The sequence below is a fragment of the Doryrhamphus excisus genome, linkage group LG2 (assembly GCF_037039965.1).
Source record: "Doryrhamphus excisus strain RoL-2023G ecotype Guam linkage group LG2, RoL_Dexc_Guam_v1.1, whole genome shotgun sequence".
NCBI lineage: Eukaryota > Metazoa > Chordata > Actinopteri > Syngnathiformes > Syngnathidae > Doryrhamphus > Doryrhamphus excisus.
The window spans coordinates 15,965,186-15,983,451 of record NC_136358.1 but is presented as its reverse complement, the minus strand read 5'-3'; the positions used below and the strand labels follow the sequence as shown (position 1 = coordinate 15,983,451).

General features: G+C 39.3%; 1 protein-coding gene and 1 long non-coding RNA gene across 5 annotated transcripts in view; both read left to right on the top strand.

The window, feature by feature from the left end:
- The window catches only part of dock4b (dedicator of cytokinesis 4b), an 87,559-nt gene extending 77,272 nt beyond the window's left edge, over positions 1 to 10,287 (top strand). For 3 of the 4 annotated variants that reach the window (XM_058078054.2, XM_058078052.2, XM_058078051.2), the window contains 6 exons: positions 227 to 308; positions 2,774 to 2,883; positions 5,623 to 5,695; positions 6,336 to 6,452; positions 6,609 to 6,670; positions 8,642 to 10,287. In XM_058078054.2, the coding sequence (XP_057934037.2) occupies positions 227 to 308; positions 2,774 to 2,883; positions 5,623 to 5,695; positions 6,336 to 6,452; positions 6,609 to 6,670; positions 8,642 to 9,079 (882 nt within the window). In that variant the 3' untranslated portion in view covers positions 9,080 to 10,287. The remainder of the gene's footprint in view (positions 1 to 226; positions 309 to 2,773; positions 2,884 to 5,622; positions 5,696 to 6,335; positions 6,453 to 6,608; positions 6,671 to 8,641) is intronic. The other variant, XM_058078055.2, reaches the window with a different exon arrangement.
- Positions 10,288 to 11,066: 779 nt separating this feature from the next.
- On the top strand, positions 11,067 to 13,835 carry LOC131132444 (uncharacterized). Its single transcript, XR_009130366.2, has 3 exons — positions 11,067 to 11,155; positions 11,515 to 11,594; positions 13,478 to 13,835. It is a non-coding gene; the product is annotated as an uncharacterized LOC131132444 (long non-coding RNA).
- Positions 13,836 to 18,266: the final 4,431 nt, after the last annotated feature.

The window sequence follows — 18,266 nt, the reverse complement described above, 5'->3', positions numbered from 1 at the left end:
ATGAATGTTTTTTTTCTACCTAAATATGCATTTTTGGCATTGTGCGACTTATACTCCGGAGCGACTTATATTCCAGAAAATACGGTAGATAGAAATGACTAACCTTAAAATAATCTATCAATTCTGCATATTCCGCACATAGCGCATCCAAAAATGATCAAATTAGGAATTGGTCCTAATAAACTCATAACTGTAACTCTTGATTGATGCGTTCTCCCTCTTCCAGCCCAGCCCATCTACCTCAAGCCTGAGCTCCAACCACTCTGCCTCGCCCAACGTCACCAGCTCAGCGCCCTCTAGTGCCCGAGGTAAGGATCACCGCCATCACATCTATGTTGAACGATACACTGAGGCAGTTTCAGCCAATCAGGACAACACAAGAAATGTGCTAAATGGCGTTACATACTCCAGTCAGGTAGGGGGCTGTAATGTGTACTTGATCCTAGCTCAATTTGCTAGATTTGGAGGGTCACCGCCCCCACTTGGTCCTGACACAAGCTGACAAGAATCGACTTATGGTTCCAGAACATCAATACTGTGACTTTAATTTCCATAAACACAACCAAACTCATGTGATTTTAATACAAAACTCAACAGAAAAACATCTGTTTTTAAGAATAACTGCATCACCTACATATTTCTGCTTTCAAGCACTGCACCTTTATCCTGATCTGCACTGAAATGTAACACAAACACAACCACACTCATTTGAATTTAATGCAAAACTTCATAAAAAAAAAAACATCGATTTTGAAGAATAATGGCTTCACTTCTTGTCTTTCAAGCCATGTTTTGGTCCTAAAACAAGCTGACTAGCAATAGCTTTACCTGTATGCACCTTTATCCTGATCTGCACCAAAATGTAACACAACCGCACTCATTTGAATTTAATGCAAAACTCCATAGAAAAAAACATCAATTTTGAAGAATAATGGCTTCACTTATTGTCTTTGAAGCCGTGTTTTGGTCCCAAAACAAGCTGACTAGCAATAGCTTTACCAGTATGCACCTTTCTCCTGATCTGCACCAACATGTAACACAAACACAACCACACTCATTTGAATTTAATGCAAAACTCCATAGAAAAAAACATCAATTTTGAAGAATAATGTCTTCACTTCACTTCACAGCAGCCTCTTAAAGCGTCACATGGTCCCAAAACAAACTGACTAGCAATGGCTTTACCAGTATGCATCTTTATCCTGATCTGCACCAAAATGTAACACAACCACACTCACTTGAATTTAATGCAAAACTCCATAGAAAAAAACATCGATTTTGAAGAATAATGGCTTGACTTCTTGTCTTTCAAGCCACGTTTTGGTCCCAAAACCAGCTGACTAGCAACAGCTTTACCAGTATGCACCTTTATCCTGATCTGCACCAAAATGTAACACAAACACAACCACGCTCATTTGAATTTAATGCAAAACTCCATAGAAAAAAACATCAATTTTGAAGAAATATTCACTTCACTTCACAACAGCCTCTTAGAGCATCACTTGGTTCCAAAACAAGCTGACTAGCAACAGCTTTACCAGTATGCACCTTTATCCTGATCTGCACCAAAATGTAACACAACTGCACTCATTTGAATTTAATGCAAAACTCCATAGAAAAAAACATCAATTTTGAAGAATAATGGCTTCACTTATTGTCTTTGAAGCCGCGTTTTGGTCCCAAAACAAACTGACTAGCAATAGCTTTACCAGTATGCACCTTTATCCTGATCTGCACCAACATTTAACACAAACACAACCACACTCATTTGAATTTAATGCAAAACTCCATAGAAAAAAAACATCGGTTTTGACGAATAATGGCTTCACTTCTTGTCTTTCAAGCCGCGTTTTGGTCCCAAAACAAGCTTTACCAGTATGCACCTTTATCCTGATCTGCACCAACACGTAACACAAACACAACCACACTCATTTGAATTTAATGCAAAACTCCATAGAAAAAAAAACACATAGTAATTCACAACAGCCTCTTAAAGCATCACTTGGTCCCAAAACAAGCTGACTAGCAATAGCTTTACCAATATGCACCTTTATCCTGATCTGCACCAAAATCTTAATACAGAAAAGAGGTCTGTTTCTAAGAATCTTCTAAGAATCTTCACCAAAGTGTAACACAAATATAAATTGAATGCAAGACCTCACAGGGAGGAAAAACGCCCGACTTCTTGTCTTTCAAGCCACGTTCAGGAAACAGGGACCCTTTAGACCTCCACATGGTCCCGTCTGTTAAAGTTAGAGGGGAGATTGACATCTTGCCATACAGGCGGCACATGAGATACGACAAGGAGGACGCGGAATGAAAAGTTGGGTGCAGAGAAATGCCGTGAATATAAAGCGAGCCCAATACAAGATTGGAGCACGCTGGCGTTGTACCTCTCGGACCTCATTACAGCGTTCTGTTCTCTCGGCCCCGCTCTTATCACGCTGTATTTCTGCCCCATCTAAGTCATAAAAAGTATGAATATATGGCGACGTTTATGGACGCGTCGACGCTGCCCTTTGTGAAAGCAGCTGCCGGCCCCTGGCTGGCCATAAAGCCTGTGGTGACTTACTGCTTGTGTGTTCTTATCTGGAGGCGAGCCAGCCGAGTGTCATCACATGATGCTGTGAAATGCTCTCTTTGTGTTCGCCGTCCATTGTGAGTGTCCACTTGCCTCGGCGTCCGTCGCCCGGGTCTAAAGAGTCTCGCGCTTCCCCGCCGCTCTGTTGTATCTTTTGGCTGCGGGTGACTCATGGCCGCCCACTTGCTGCAGGTTCGCCGCAGATGGCGGAGAAACACAAGCATTCCAGAGAAAACGCCTGCCTGTCACCCAGAGAGAGGCCCGTCAGCGCCATCTTCCCCAACCCTCTGGACCCCACGCTGGTAAGCCGGGAAAATACAGACATGAAAAGATGGAATCCAATGAAACAGTCCCTAATGAGTCCCGATGATGTATAAGAGGAAGTAGAAATATTAACTCATTCAATCCCAGCCATTTTTTTAAAGGCCATCCCTCTCAGGATCGGCCATTTTTGATGATTTTGACACAGAATATTGTGCTGTATCGGCATGGCATATACCAAAACAAAGGTTCCACTTTCCTATTCTTTTGCAATCAGCAGTAGAACACAGGTCAAATATCAGTTCTTAACAAAAAACTGCTACATTTCAAGCATAACTTTCTCTTTCACACAAATTTAGCCATATAAACTTAGCCAAAATATATAAACAACTATGCCACAACAAAAAAAAACATGAAAATAACCATTTAGGCTGCACAGTGGACAAGTGGTTAGCACGCAGACTTCACAGCTAGGAGACCCGAGTTCAATCCCACCCTTGGCCGTCTCTGTGTGGCGTTTGCACGTTCTCCTTGTGCATGCGTGGGTTTTCTCCGGGTATTCCGGTTTCCTCCCACATTCCAAAAACATGCTAGGTTAATTGGCGACTCCAAATTGTCCATAGGTATGAATGTGAGTGTGAATGGTTGTTTGTCTATATGTGCCCTGTGATAGACTGGCCACCAGTGCAAGGTGTACCGCTCCAATTTTGGATCAACATTTGCCGTAAAACTTTGAATTATTGGATTAATAAACCATCTCTCTTCAATGTACCTCACACACGAATTAAAAGCATTTCAAGTATAAAATGTATCACTACTCACTAATAATGAATGATAATGTAATTAAAAGTATGTAAATTTCGAGTAGTAGCAAATTTAATTTATTTTTGGCCTATATTAAGGATTTCAAGCATAAAAATGAGCAAAATACTAAAAAGATACAAATGCAAGGCATTCAGAAGACGCAATGACGCGATGTGATATGTAGTATTCTATACTGGTCACCAGGTATCAGCAATGTGACATTCATGAGACAACAGCCAAAAACGGAAAAGGAACTTCTGTGATTATGTCTCCTATAATGGGTAAAGTGAGGGTAAAAGTGACTATAGGGGTGTTATTTCATGTCTAGAGGGCTCTAGTAATGTTAAAGCTCCAGCACCCCTGCGGCCCTTATGAGGATAAGCGGTAGAAAATGAATGAATGAATAAATAAGCATTTATTAACAATCATAACACTATGAACTATTTACAGTTTTCACATTAGTGACTGAATTGTATGTGCATGCAATTAAATTTCCCCCCAATGAGTGATCTCGTTTTTTTTTCCCACATCCTGGTTGCTATGCAGAGTGTATTACTATGGGAAAGTTGCAGGCAGAGTTCTTATAAAAGGCTCTCCTGCCACCTTATGGCCTTTTTTCCGTCTTAAAACTGCAGCAAACATGGTCTTTTTTATTCTACAGTTGCATCATCACCTCTTTTGCCTAAAGGACAAATCGAGTGGGAGTGAGTGGTTGAGTTGAAAAAAAAAGTATCAATACGTCTTTGGTAGCGAATGAGTCAAATGTGGTTGTATTACTTATTGAAATCATCCATATTAAAAAAGTGTATTATATAATTGTACTAGATTGCAGTGAATTAGCAAGCTTGTTGGGTACAAGACATGCTCTTAAAGTAGGACATTCATTGCTTAGACGTGCACATTCATTTCTTTTCTTAAGGATGGCCTTCACTAAAGCGACAGAAAATATTCCTGAACAATTATTGTGCCCCGTGTGGAGGTCGGCCGTGCACACTTGAGCTGTGAACAGAGAAAAAAAAAATATACGTGTTCTTCTCAAGGCTATTCATCTCCCCCGCACTTCACCTGCTGTTTGAAGCACGAACAAGAGTTTATTTTTTTTTCTTCCTCAGTTGTTGACAGGTAGATACTTGTAGAGAATTGGTTTAAAAGCACTTTGCTGCAGCATTGAGGGTAATTACAAAAGGGTTGTTTTACATGAAAATAGAAAATTTGCATTTATTTACAATTATAAAGCCTTGAAGTATTTACAATTTTCACATTTGGCACAGTTCTTATGAACGGCTTTTCTTGAAACTGCACCAAACATGCGCTCTTTTATTGTACAGTTGCATCAACACCTCTTTTTGCGTTGGGGAGCAAACAGTTTTGTTATACTTTATTACGATAAAATTACTGTATTTACTGTCGCACTTTTTTCATAGGTTGGCTGTTCCTGCGACTTATAAAATAAATGAAAAAGCTGTTTGTTACATAAACACTGGACACCTTTTCTGTTCATGTTTATTTTTTGTGTAGCTGAATAACCATTGTGTTAGCATATCTTACACCTATTCAGCCTGTTCTCTATTCTTTTATTGTTAGAACTTGCCTTCCAACATGATGTAATGTCTGTTTCGGTCAACCTGCAAATATATACTCCAGTGCGAATTATGTATGGTTTTTTTTCGACCTAATTATGCATTTTTGGCCTTGTGGGACTTATATTCCAGAGCAACTTATAGTCCAGAAAATACGGTATACTAGAAATAGCAAGCTGTTTGGGTACAAAACATGTTCGTTATTAATATCGTATATTCAGCTGCTGTTTGAAGCACTGTTTCTCTGTTGTTGTCAGGTAGCTACGAATGAAAAATTGCTTTAAAGGCACTTTGCTGCAGCTTTTAGGGTCATTAGAATTATTTTGATAATGGACAACGTGTGTGTGTGTGTGTGTGTGTGTGTGTGTGTGTGTGTGTGCGTGTGTGTGTGTGCAGAGGGCTGCTCCTCATCATATAGGTGATGGCACTTTACCCCGCAGTGACCCCAACCTCTCAGCTCCAGACAAAGGTAAAACACACACACGCTTGTGGCATTTCATCTTCAAATATATGATGCAATGGTGCAACTGTATTTGAAGGAAGATCTCATCATGCATGTCATATGACAGTCATAAATATGAAATTGTCTTCTTTTTGCTCAGCGGGAGCGTTTCTTCGCAGACAATAGAAGAAACGTGTGCACAAAAGAACAGCATCCCCGCCAGATAATTAGCGTTAACGGCGGAAGAAACACATTTCCTCACCGTCTCCGATGTGATAATGCATGTAAAAATAATGCAGCGAGATCTCGGTGAACAATATGCTAACTTGACACCTTTAGTGACATGGTGCTGTCGTTCTCATGATATATATATATATATATATGATATATGTATATATATAAAAAAAAGAAGTGTGAGTATTTTCTCCTGTATGAAATCTTCTAATTGTGGAGTGTTGTTCTCACACACACACACACACACTGGAATACAACATTTTAACATACACGTTTACACATACTTAACACAGCACATGGCTGTCATCATCTCATATAGACGTGTTTTGCATCATATTGATGTTAAAAAGTACAAATTGCATGAGTGGTTGTGCATGCATCGTCCATCTTGTTTGTGTTGTGACTCGTCATGTGTCTCCTGTGTGCTGTCAAGTGCGAGCCACGCCCAGTAGCTGGAGCCTAGACAGCGTCAAAGAGGGTGTCATGTCCTTCTCTGACCCTGTCGGCAAGCTGCTATGTCCTCCCATCCCTCCCAGGCCGCCGTACGCAGGTATTCCATTCATAAGGGGAGTCACACTGCATGATCATTGGAATGAAAAGATCCTCTATTTGACAGGATGGCTCGGCTGTGTTTAAGGAGTGTTGGTTAAAGGATATGCAAGGGAAATATTTGAATTCTCCCTTTCTTCTTCTCCATCTTATTCAGGCTCTTCGGCGAAAAACATGAGGTCCCAGTCGCCCGTCCTCATGTCCAGGTCGCCGCAAAAGGTCGGTTTGAAGATTTTCTTGTCTGAAAGGGAAGGCATGTTCTCAGGTGATAAAAAGGTTTATGAAGTGCAGACGGAGTCCTTAATGAGGCTTTTCTTCTGCAAGCGACAAGTGTTAAGCTTCCCGCTTTTTGTCCCAGGTGACAGCTAGCATGAAAAAGAAAAAAAAGAAAAAGGAAACAAGCTGTGGAAAGTGTGAGTGGCAGCTCTGCACTGTCAATCACTTGTAGCTGTGTGTGTGTGTGTGTGTGTGTGTGTGTGTGTGCGCGCGCGGCTTTGAAGAGCGCACATGTAGTCTAGTCAGTGCATCATTCACGCTAGTCAAAGATCCTTCGAATGACAGGATCTCTCTGCTTGTGAAAGATCCTTTGTATTACCTATTGTGAAAGATCCTTTATATTACCTATATCACCTCGTTTTAAAGGTCAATGCAAAAAAAAGATCCTCTATATGAGGGGACTGCTTTTGTAAGTAGTACCTTAAAAGCATCAGTGATCTTAAAAACACAAGTCTAAGTTCTCTCATATGACAAAATCATCCCTTGTCTTAATCCACATACTGCAAAAATGCTTGTCAAAGATCCTTTACATGACAAAATCAGCCCCTTTTTAAGGACCTACTGCAAAAAATGCTTGTCAAAGATCCTTTATATGACAAAAATCATCCCTTGTTTTTATCCACAAACTGCAAAAATGCTCGTCAAAGATCATTTACATGACCAAAATCAGCCCTTGTTTTTATCCACATACTGCAAAAATGCTCGTCAAAGAGCCTTTACATGACAAAATCATCCTGTTTTTAAGGACCTACTGCAAAAATGCTCATCAAAGATCCTTTATATGACAAAAATCATCCCTTGTTTTTATCCACATACTGCAAAAATGCTCGCCAAAGATCCTTTACATGACAAAATCATCCCGTTTTTAAAGACCTACTGCAAAAATGCCAGTCAAAGATCCATTATATGACCAAATTATGCTGTTTTTAAGGATCTACTGCAAACATGCCAGTCAAAGATCCTTACAGCCAACAAAATCATCCCATGGTTTAAAGAACCTACTGCAACAATACAAAACAAAGATCCTTTATATTATAAAGGACCTACTACAAAAATGCATCAAAGATCCTTTATATGACCAAATCATATGCTGTTATTCAGGAGCTACTTCAAAACAATTCTAGTCCAAGATCCTTTATCTGCCATGTTTTTAAGAACCTACTGTAACAATAATAGTCAAAGATCCCTACTGTAAAGGATCTACTTGAAAAATGCTCACCCAAGATCCGCTCTGAGGATAATCATACACTGTATCATACACTGTTTTTAATGATTCACTTCAAAAATGCTTGTCAAAGATCCTTTATATGACAAATTTCTCATTTTTAAGAACCCAGAGTCAAAGATCCTTTATCTAACAAAATCACCCCATGTGTTTAAGAACCTACTTTAACAATGCTAGCCAAAGATCTTTTTAAGGATCTAATTCAAAAATACACAATTGTATCGTTTTTGTTTGTTTGTTTGTTTGTTTTGTGGTTTTTTAAGGAGCTACGGCAAACATGCCAGTCAGAGATCCTTTATATGACCAAATTATGCTGTTTTTAAAGACCTACTGCAAACACGCTAGTCAAAGATCCTTTCATCCGACAAAATCATCCTATGGTTTAAAGAACCTACTGCAACAATACAAGACAAAGATCCTTTTATAAAAATGCTTGTCAAAGATCCATTATATTATAAAAAATCCATTTAAGGACCTACGGCAAACATGCCAGTCAAAGATCCTTTATATGCCCAAATCATGCTGTTTTTAAGGACCTACTGCAAAAATGCCAGTCAAAGACCCTTTATATGACAAAATTCTACCCACTGTTTGGGGTTGTACTACAAAAACGCAAATGAAAGATTGTGATCATCCCTGTTTTTAAGGACCTACTGCAATGTAAAGCTAAGGGGTGTCTGTCTTTGTAGACGAGCGTGCCCCCCTTCACCCCGTCACCCACCGAGTGCCATTCATCCAGCCTGGTCTCCAATTCGCCCGTCCTCTCCGGCAGCTACAGCAGCGGCATCTCCTCCCTCAGCCGCTGCAGCGTCTCCGAGGCGTCGGGCACCGAGTTACCCGCCGCCGGCGACCTGCCCGCGCAGCCGGCCACCACCCCCAACTCCACCCCCGACGAGCCCATCCGCAGGGAGAACAAGACGCCGCCCCCTTACAGCGTCTACGAGAGGAACAACCCCCGCCGGCCCGTACCGCTGCCTCACAGTCTCTCCATCCCCCCGCAGACGGACCCTCCCGCCCTGCCTCCCAAACCTCACCAGCTGCGCACGGGCAGCATGAAGCTGGACGGAACCTCGGACCCTCGGGTGCCCAGACCGAGGCCTCTACCGCGGAAGGTGTCTCAGCTTTAGGCGCTGGGAAGATGGAACACACTGGCATTATTTGCACTTTTTGGGCACTCACCTGCTTTTTCTTTAGTTTTTCTATTGACCAACACACTTTTGATAGGTGTCTCTATGGGAAATATATGTATATGAGTATATACTGGATTGTTTTTGCCTTAATTGGGAACCTTGCACGTTTTTTTTTTTTTTGTACATTTGTACACTGTATGGTGCTTGAGGAGGAGCATGCACTTTGACTCAAGTGTAGTAATGTGCTCTCGTCATATCCACACTAGGCTCACAATCTTTTTCCTTTACAGCGACAACGTTTCAGGGTATCTGCCCCCTCTTGTAGACTTTTGCACTTTTTTTAAGAGGACCAAACGCCAACGCAAATATCAGCTTTTTTTTCTGCATGCTTCAGAGCCTGCATGACTTTAAAGCGGTGGGTTACTACGAAAGTATTGTGCCAAAGGAAAACGCACAATTAAAGCAAGATTCTCTTTTTAAATTGGTGCCAAGGAACACCCCCAAATGCTCTAATCTACTGTAATCTAAAGCACAAGTTTATCATGATCGACAAGTACTGTTATGTATTCTCGATGGGACAATTGGAGTTGAAAAATACATCGCTCACATGTGTACAGTTTAATTTTTGTAAGCAAATGACATCATATTGTGAAGTCTGAATTTTAGCAGCCTGCATTTTTTGAGAAAAGTGGGATTAGTGGGCGCTCTAGTATTGTTTGTACGTCTCATTTTTTGGGGTTGTGAATTTTTATTTTCACATCAATCAGTTCTGGAGAACCTGTAAATGATGCCATAAGATTACTGTAAGTAAGCCAAATATAAAAGAGGAAAAAAAAGGTGTATTGCAATTCATGTAAATAGTGTGTTTTTAACAGAAAATGTAGTTATAACAATTTACAGCTTTGAATGTAATGTTCACGGAAATGATTATTATTATTATTATAAATGTTTTATGGGTTTTGTGAGTGTAGAAAAACAAAGGTCATACATTAATGACGTCCTAACACATTTACAAGTTCAATAAACTGTCCAATGTAGACATTGCGTTTGTGTTATTATATTTAGCGTTATATGAAATCACATTATGTACTCTTAGCAGTCTAATGTGGTTATGGTAATCCTAGCATCAAAGCTAACTAATTATTGTTCTGACAAGTAAACTAGAAACACCATAGGAGAGCGCAGACCCCGGCGATGCAATGCTAACATTAACATGCTAACACCTAGCAGTGCTAAGTGTTATCTAAGTGTAAATCTACCTAAGAAAATGAATTTTAACTGGAACATTTATTCAACATAGTGGAGTACAACACATAATACATTCACAATTCCACATGTCCAAGAGTAGGCAGAAACAAAAGTTATAGTAATCCTGTATTTCATATGTCATCTTTTCAATACTGTAGTGATTAGGTAATGTAAAGATATGGTAATATAATTATTTTATGTTTCTATTCCAATGTTAGCATGGTAAAACCTAGCATAATAATGGTGTTTATAAGCGTGTCTACCAATGAAAATAGCTAAAATGCTGCACTCATTGGCATGCTAACACCTAGCATGATAGTGCTAAGTCTTTATACAAATGTCTACCATTGAAAATGGCTAAAAAGTAATTTAAATTAAAGTAACAACATACATTTTTGTCGATGAAGCAAATAAAAAGCCAACAATGAGGCGGCACAAATTCCTTCATTGCAAAATGGCCACCAAGTACTCACTTCCTGTCCAGACAGGAAGCAGGAAGTATATAGCAAGGCCTTGCAAAATGCCTGGAGACACCTGCTCATTTTTAAGCTACTTTATTGACGCTTGGACTCAATGAATCCATAACAGGTACAGTCATTCTAATTTCTCTTTGAATTATACTAGCTTCATGCTAGCCACATGTAGCCATTTTGGTGGTTTTTAAACATGTTTTGTGGCGTCCATTTTGTAAATGGCCACCAAGTACTCACTTCCTGTCCAGACAGGAAGCAGGAAATATATAGCAAAGCCTTGCAAAATGCCTGGAGACACCTGCTCCCTTTTATGCTACTTTATTTACGCTTGGACTCAATGAATCCATAACAGGTACAGTCATTCTAATTTCTCTTTGAATTATACTAGCTTCATGCTAGCCACATGTAGCCATTTTGGTGGTTTTTAACATGTTTTGTGGCGTCCATTTTGTAAATGCAAAGCTGGACCATGTGTGTTTGTTGTCACTCCTTTTTTGCGTTAGCCGCATCCAATAGTTTAGTGCACTGTGTCTAATTACAGTACATGTGATTTGCCTTTCAAAGCTTTAGAATTGTGTTGCTTTGTAAATTGTGTACAAAACTGTAAACACCTGCCACAACTCATCATAATTACACACGCTTGGCTGTAATTTAGCAACAATTATCATGTCAGGAAAGCATCCCCTTGTTAATTGTACAATCTCCTTGTAGAATCGTCTATTGCAAATGGAGATCTGATGGCAGGATGGCTGCAGTTGCATGAAACAAAGGCCTGAAGAAGAGGACAGCAGGTAAAAAAAAAAAGAATACTATAGCTGTAAGGCATGCACTTGTAAGAGCATGTAAATATTATGAGCTGCAGTAATTGTAAACGCATTCAGCACTTTTCTTGGGGCATTCATTACATCCAGCGCGAGCACTCTGCAGAGCACGTTTAGCCCCATTATACAAGCACTAAACAACCTCCATTTATAGCATTCACCGGTAATGATACAGAATTATCAGGAGCGGTGCTGGGTATTAACGCCGTGCTGCCTGGGGTGAATTTTGGAGAACACACAGCCACAGAAAAACCCAAAGGTGTTTGTCTCGCTCTGCAAATCTCTCCAGGGAGAATGGAAGCTTGGGAGCATCTTTTTTTTTTTTTTTTCCCAGAACCTTTTTATCTCCCTGCTCTATTCCCATATATTATCTTCTTGCAGTTTATTGGGGATTTTTCACCTGGCGGCTTCAAACGCGACAGCTTGTTTTTAGTGGCGTCGTGAGTGAAGTCCTCGGAGGACGCCTGCCACCGAACGGGGAGGTGACAGCAGGGTTTGGAGTGCTTTGAAAGCGGAACGAGGCGAGAAGAAATGGCAATGCGGGAAATGCTGTTGCGTGAATAGCTTAGAGGAAATGAACGCCATTTTAGGAATGAATGCACCTCGGTGTCAGGCGTGGTTCAGGCATTTGAGTTACACCACCATGTGTATGGAATTGAGAAAACTTGATTCCAGTAATTGCTGAGACATGGAAAAGGGCTAGGATTAAATCAGCTTTGCTTCTTCCTACTCCTTTTCGGACATGTTTTGCATTGGTATTGTCATCGTATGTCATTATTAACATCAACAATGATATTTATAACCACAAAACCACTAGTTTAAAAAATGAGTGTTTTCCAATTTTATAAGAATAAAGTCAAAACATTAAGAGAAAAAAAATGTATAATTCTACAAGAATAATGTAACATTACGGAAAAAAATTATTATAGTAGAATAAAGTTGAAATATTAAAGAGAGCCTTACTTTTTAAAAAAGTTACACAAACAAAACAATGGATAAAGTTGTCTTTGTGGGAATATTAGGCTGCAGCAAAAGTTTAAAAATAATATTATAAAAATATTAAATATATACAATAATACATATAAATATATATAAATATTATAAAATAATAAAAGTATAATTATAATAAAATATTATAAAAATACAGTTATAATAAAATATTATAAAAATATAATAATAATACTATGACAAGAATGAAGTCAAAATATTATGGGAATGAAGGAATAATTTTGAGAAGAAAATGTACCAGAACAAAATTTTAATATTTAGAAAGTTACAAACAACTGTTGTTTTACGTTTTAGGAAGTGAAAATTTTAAGAAAAAAAGTGTTATTCTAAGAAAAAAGTTGCAATTTTATGAGAATAAATTAGTTGTAATGGGAATAAAATCCAAATATTATGGGAATAAAGTCATACTATTAAGAGAAGAAAATCGGCAAAGATTATTTGAGAAGAAAGTTTAAATATTTGGAAAAAAAAGAACAGCAAAAATGTAAAAAGGACCAAAGTTGATACTAATAATTTGCTTTTTTAAATTTTTTTGACCTATATCACAATATTCAAATATGACACATTTCAGAGCGTATTTATGAATTACATTTTAGTGAATTACAGACACATTTAAGTATTTATTTATTTATGACTTATTTCGTTCTGTTCCATTTGATTCTCCGTAAAGTGAGAACAGACTTTTGACAAAGTTCATGCTTTACACGGACGTGTGGAGATGGGCTAGGATGACTGCATTAGGATAGGCCAGCCTCATATTTTGTTATCACTCTTGACATGGTTTACTACTGGGTTCAAAAGTGCAGGTGAGAATGTCTCCTATCTGCCTGCTGCCCCCTCTGCAGGCTCCTATCATCGGAAGCTTGGCTCTAATCTGCCTGCCCATGAGGTGCTGCTGATGGTGGTGCTGGAGGTCGGTAGGAGAACGAGTGGTGGTGGGGGGTGTCTGTGGCATCCTGCGTCAGGACTGTGGCCCAATCCATCTGTCTTCATCAGAGAGGAGGGGGTGTGTGTTGGCCGGGGCCTGCAGCAACCCGCTAAGCACCAGCTGCTAACTGCCTTTCCCACTGATTCCCATCGAGCGGACATATTTACAGTAGAAGCCGACCGGAGGCTCTGCTGGTAGATTTCCACTGTGCTCATACATTGGTAATGTGTAATAGTAACAGGTACACAGTGGAAAGGAAAGTCGCGCGTGCACACAACCACACAGGCTAACTCTGCTAGCTTCCATTCATGCTCTGTAGAAAGTGTTTGTTGTTTGTTTAATTGTTTCGTGTTTATAATGATTTTGTGCCACGACTGAGCAGTCTGCCGCGTAAATACTTCAACACATGAATGTTCCTTTTCCTCACGATGACCGCATTTCATTCTTGTATATCCGCCGCGGCTTGTTTACGTTTTAGCATTCATATGGGGACATAAAAAGTATCGCCCAACCCAACTTTTAGAGTTTGAATTGCTTGTGAATTAGTAGTTCTTAATTTATTTTACTGGTTTTATTTGATTATTTATTTATTTTTTATTGTTTAAAACACAATTTTCACATAGTTTATATAATGTTTATTTTCAGTTTTTTCTGTTATTGTGTATTATGTTTGCTCTATTGCGTGACGTAGTATTATGGCCACATGGGCAAAAAATACATCAACGAAATTTCAAGAATACGGTTGTAAATCTACGACAAAAAAGTTGTAAATTTACGAGAAAAAAAAATCAGAAATGACCTTTTGCCATAGACCAAAGGTAACATAAGTAATTTCAAGAAAAAAGTTGTCAATTAATGAAAATAAGTCGAAAATTTATGAGAAAAAACATTCGTAATATTACAATTTCCCAAGACCAAAGGTAACATAACGATGGGGTATTAAAGTAATAAAGTCGTACATTTATGAGAAATTTTTTTTAGAAATATTCCGACTTTATTCTTGTAAATTTGTTTAGTTGTTTAATTAAACTCTTTTGTAGGATATTTTTTCACATAAATATACAAATTTACTATTGTAATTTTGCGACTTTTTTCCTCAAATTTACGGCTTTATTCTTGAAATCTCATATTTTTTTCAATATCATAATATTGTAAATAATGGCGCTAGTCAATATACATAAATATTCGACATATTGCACTGTTTATGCTATGTTTTGAAATAGACTACAGACACATTGTGTGTAGTTGTACAAAGTACCGATATCGCCAATACCAGCCTGAATTTGACTCGGTATCGCATCTGAAAGGAAATCGGTGGTATCGCACATCACTCCTGGAACAGATTTGATGCAAGCTGCTCCTGTGCATGGCCAGACACTAATTGCCCTCTTATACGCTGTTGCCTTCTATTGAACAAGATGCTAGCCAGGAGGCCTTCCTATTGAAATCAATTCGGGGCTAAATGGCTTATTTTCTATACTTCTTCCAAGCTTATTCTTCTTCCATGTCAGGGAATAAAAAAGCTTTCATGTGCTGCGAGTGTCTGGATGTTTTCAACAGCTTGGAGATGAGAGTAAAAAGCACTTCAGCGCTGGCAGCCGCACAACAATGAGGCGCAAACGTGTGATGTTTTTGGCAGGCCGCTGAAAGAAAACGTCTCGTTCAGCCATCTTGACTTTAACCAGGAGACGAAGGGACACGGGTGTTTGCGTGTGGTCATGTGAGTCAATATTCAGTGCCGATATATGCTAATATGTCACACACAATAACATAGCAAGGGGTTAACGAGGGAAATAGCATCTCACTGATTGCCGTGGCAGCCGTATATTACCTAATTAGTGGCGTACAGTAGGTGTGGGCGAGACATTTTAGTATTGATCTGAAAATCCTCATCCTGAAACCCAGGGACAGTTTTGCCGATACTGATACTGATGCTAATCATTGATTGAGTTTGTGTTTTAGCCTTTTATTCATTCATTTTCTACTGCTTTTCCTCACAAGGGTCGCGCGGGTGCTGGAGCCTATCCCAGCTGTCTTTGGGCGAGAGGCGGGGTACACCCTGGACTGATCGCCAGCCAATCACAGGGCACATATAGACAAACAACCATTCACACTCACATTCATACCTATGGACAATTTGGAGTCGCCAATTAACCTAGCATGTTTTTGGAATGTGGGAGGAAACCGGAGTACCCGGAGAAAACCCACGCATGCACGGGGAGAACATGCAAACTCCACACAGAGATAGCCGAGGGAGGAATTGAACCCCGGTCTCCTAGCTGTGAGGTCTGCATGCTAACCACTTGGTCCCTGTGCAGCCCCGTTTTTGCCTTTTAGGTAACCAAAAAAATCAACAAACTTACTTGTAAACTATTTCAAAATATAAGATAATTATCCACTGTTATGAAATTTTTTTGTGTGAAATATAGTCAATAATGCAATATAAATAAACATAAACAAGTACTTCTATTGGCTCCCATTCCCTTTGTGTCCAAGGAGTTTAACAGTATAACCATATCAGCAATATTCCAGCCATTCACACTAGGCTGGTCGCCAGCCAATTGCAGTATCAGCAATATTGATAGTATTAAAGGTATTGGTACTATCAATATTTGGATTTAAACGCCCACCCCCGAGAGTACAGTACTGATGTACCAAAACCCGTAAACAAGTCAATTTTTTGACTCACTCCAAATTTTCTGGCTGATTCTCTTCCGATTTCAGATCATTTAATTTGATTCTGATTCAGCTCCAGAACCCTCCCCTTCTCTCTTCAATTGCCACTGTTCTGAAGTAAACAAGCTCAATGCATAGAAGCAACATCCAGGTTTAAGCCCCTTTATATGCCTCACACAATTATTTTTATATGCCTCACACACTTATTAAATAGTAGGGCTCGGCGATAGGGACCAAAACCCATACCCCGATATATTTAGCACAGTTAGCGCTTTCATCTCAGGTTTGCCATGACGACAATAGGCAAACATGGTTGAAGCAGTCTTTATCCAGCAACCTTTATACCGTCTTTTCCCGCTATGCAGCCTCTCAGCGCGGATCTCTGATGGCTTGGCGTAGCAATGGGGTGCTCTAAGCTAACCTTGTATGACGATGTATTTATACATTATTACAGACTTCAGAGAGAAATAAATGTCTAAAAAAAGTCATAATTTTTTAACAAAAATCAATGAATTTGTGAGGTTGTGGATGGTGATTCACAGATATGCTTGGGATCCAATTTGGCCGAATTCAGACAGCGAATCATTTGACAATTTGTCTTATTTGTTGGCATATCTTTGTTCTTATTGTAAGCATCTGACTGCAATTAGATGAAATGGCTGTTGGCTCAGGTATTAAAGAGTCTTTTTCTTCTTCTTCCCGCTCCAGTTGATTGAGCTCTGCTACCTACTGAATGATGAAACCTTGATGAAACACCGCTTTGCTTTTTAGTTACTGCCTTTTTCATCATGTTCTTATAATCGCACTGAAAACGCATTTAAGATGATATAATGTAGAGGCGTTCACCACCAATGAATGATAATGGAAGTTGATTCGGAGTCACGGTGTAGGCTTTAGCCTGGTCATCAGGCTAGGTAAACAGGGCGTAGCCATCTTGCATTGACATGAGTACATTCTATGCTTTATTATTATGTTTTTATTAGGGGATTTTGCAAGATTAGAATGTGACAAGATTTTTTGTTTGGTCAGTAGTGCAGCCTCTTGTCTCGGTGGGGGGAGGCGGGGCCGCTACCGTACACACACAGAGTGCAGAAGAGTGTAAGATAGATTCTAATAATTAGTAGATTGCAATATATTGTTGTATTTCTTCATTGTACTTTTCTTGTTGACCCAATCTCGTATGTCATCTCTTCTTGAGTGTCTCGTGACCTCTTTAGTATTTATAAATGACTACCAACACAGGGTGATTGATGTGTCTTCTGTGGAAAAAATGAAAAGTGCCTATTTTTAACCCAGAGTTTGTGTATTTGAGAGGTTATGAGTGCTGAATCACAAATATGCGGGGATCCACTGTAATGACAATTTGGCCACATTCTGACAGTGAATCATGCCTTTATTTGTTGGCTTACCTTTGTTCTTCTTTGTAAGCATCTACAGTACCTGCAATTAGATGAAATCGTTGTTGGCTCAGGCATTAAAGAGTCCTTTTCTTCTTATTCCCGCTCCAGTCGATTGAGCCCCGCTTACCTACTGTATGTTGAAACCTTGACGAAACACCGCTTTGCTTTTTCGTGACTGATTTTTTTCATGATGTTTTCACTCCAGGAGACGATCCCGGAATTTTAAACTGTGTCAAAGATGTGCGGCAAACAAATGCGAGATAAAGAATGGAAGAGGGTGAGTCGTGTGTGTGTGTGTGTGTGTGCATGTTCTCAATGGAGGAAGAGCTAACCTTTAAAATGTTAATTGGTGTACTCTGTGTTGATGCAGCACCTAAATATAGCTGTTGATTTATATTGCATTGGGCTGACACTGACGGTACCTTCTAACAACCACAGCGTTCACGTATCAGTGAATCCAAGCCTTCATGAACTCTACTTTCTAATATTGTTTGCTCCGTAGATAATTGAAGGTGATGCTGCGTTGCCATGGCAATACGAGATGCTAATCTGTATCATTAAAATGTCAGGTAAAATTGACTTGTTGATTTATTGTATCTTTTTAGTGTAATAGTAGAAGTACTAATGTAG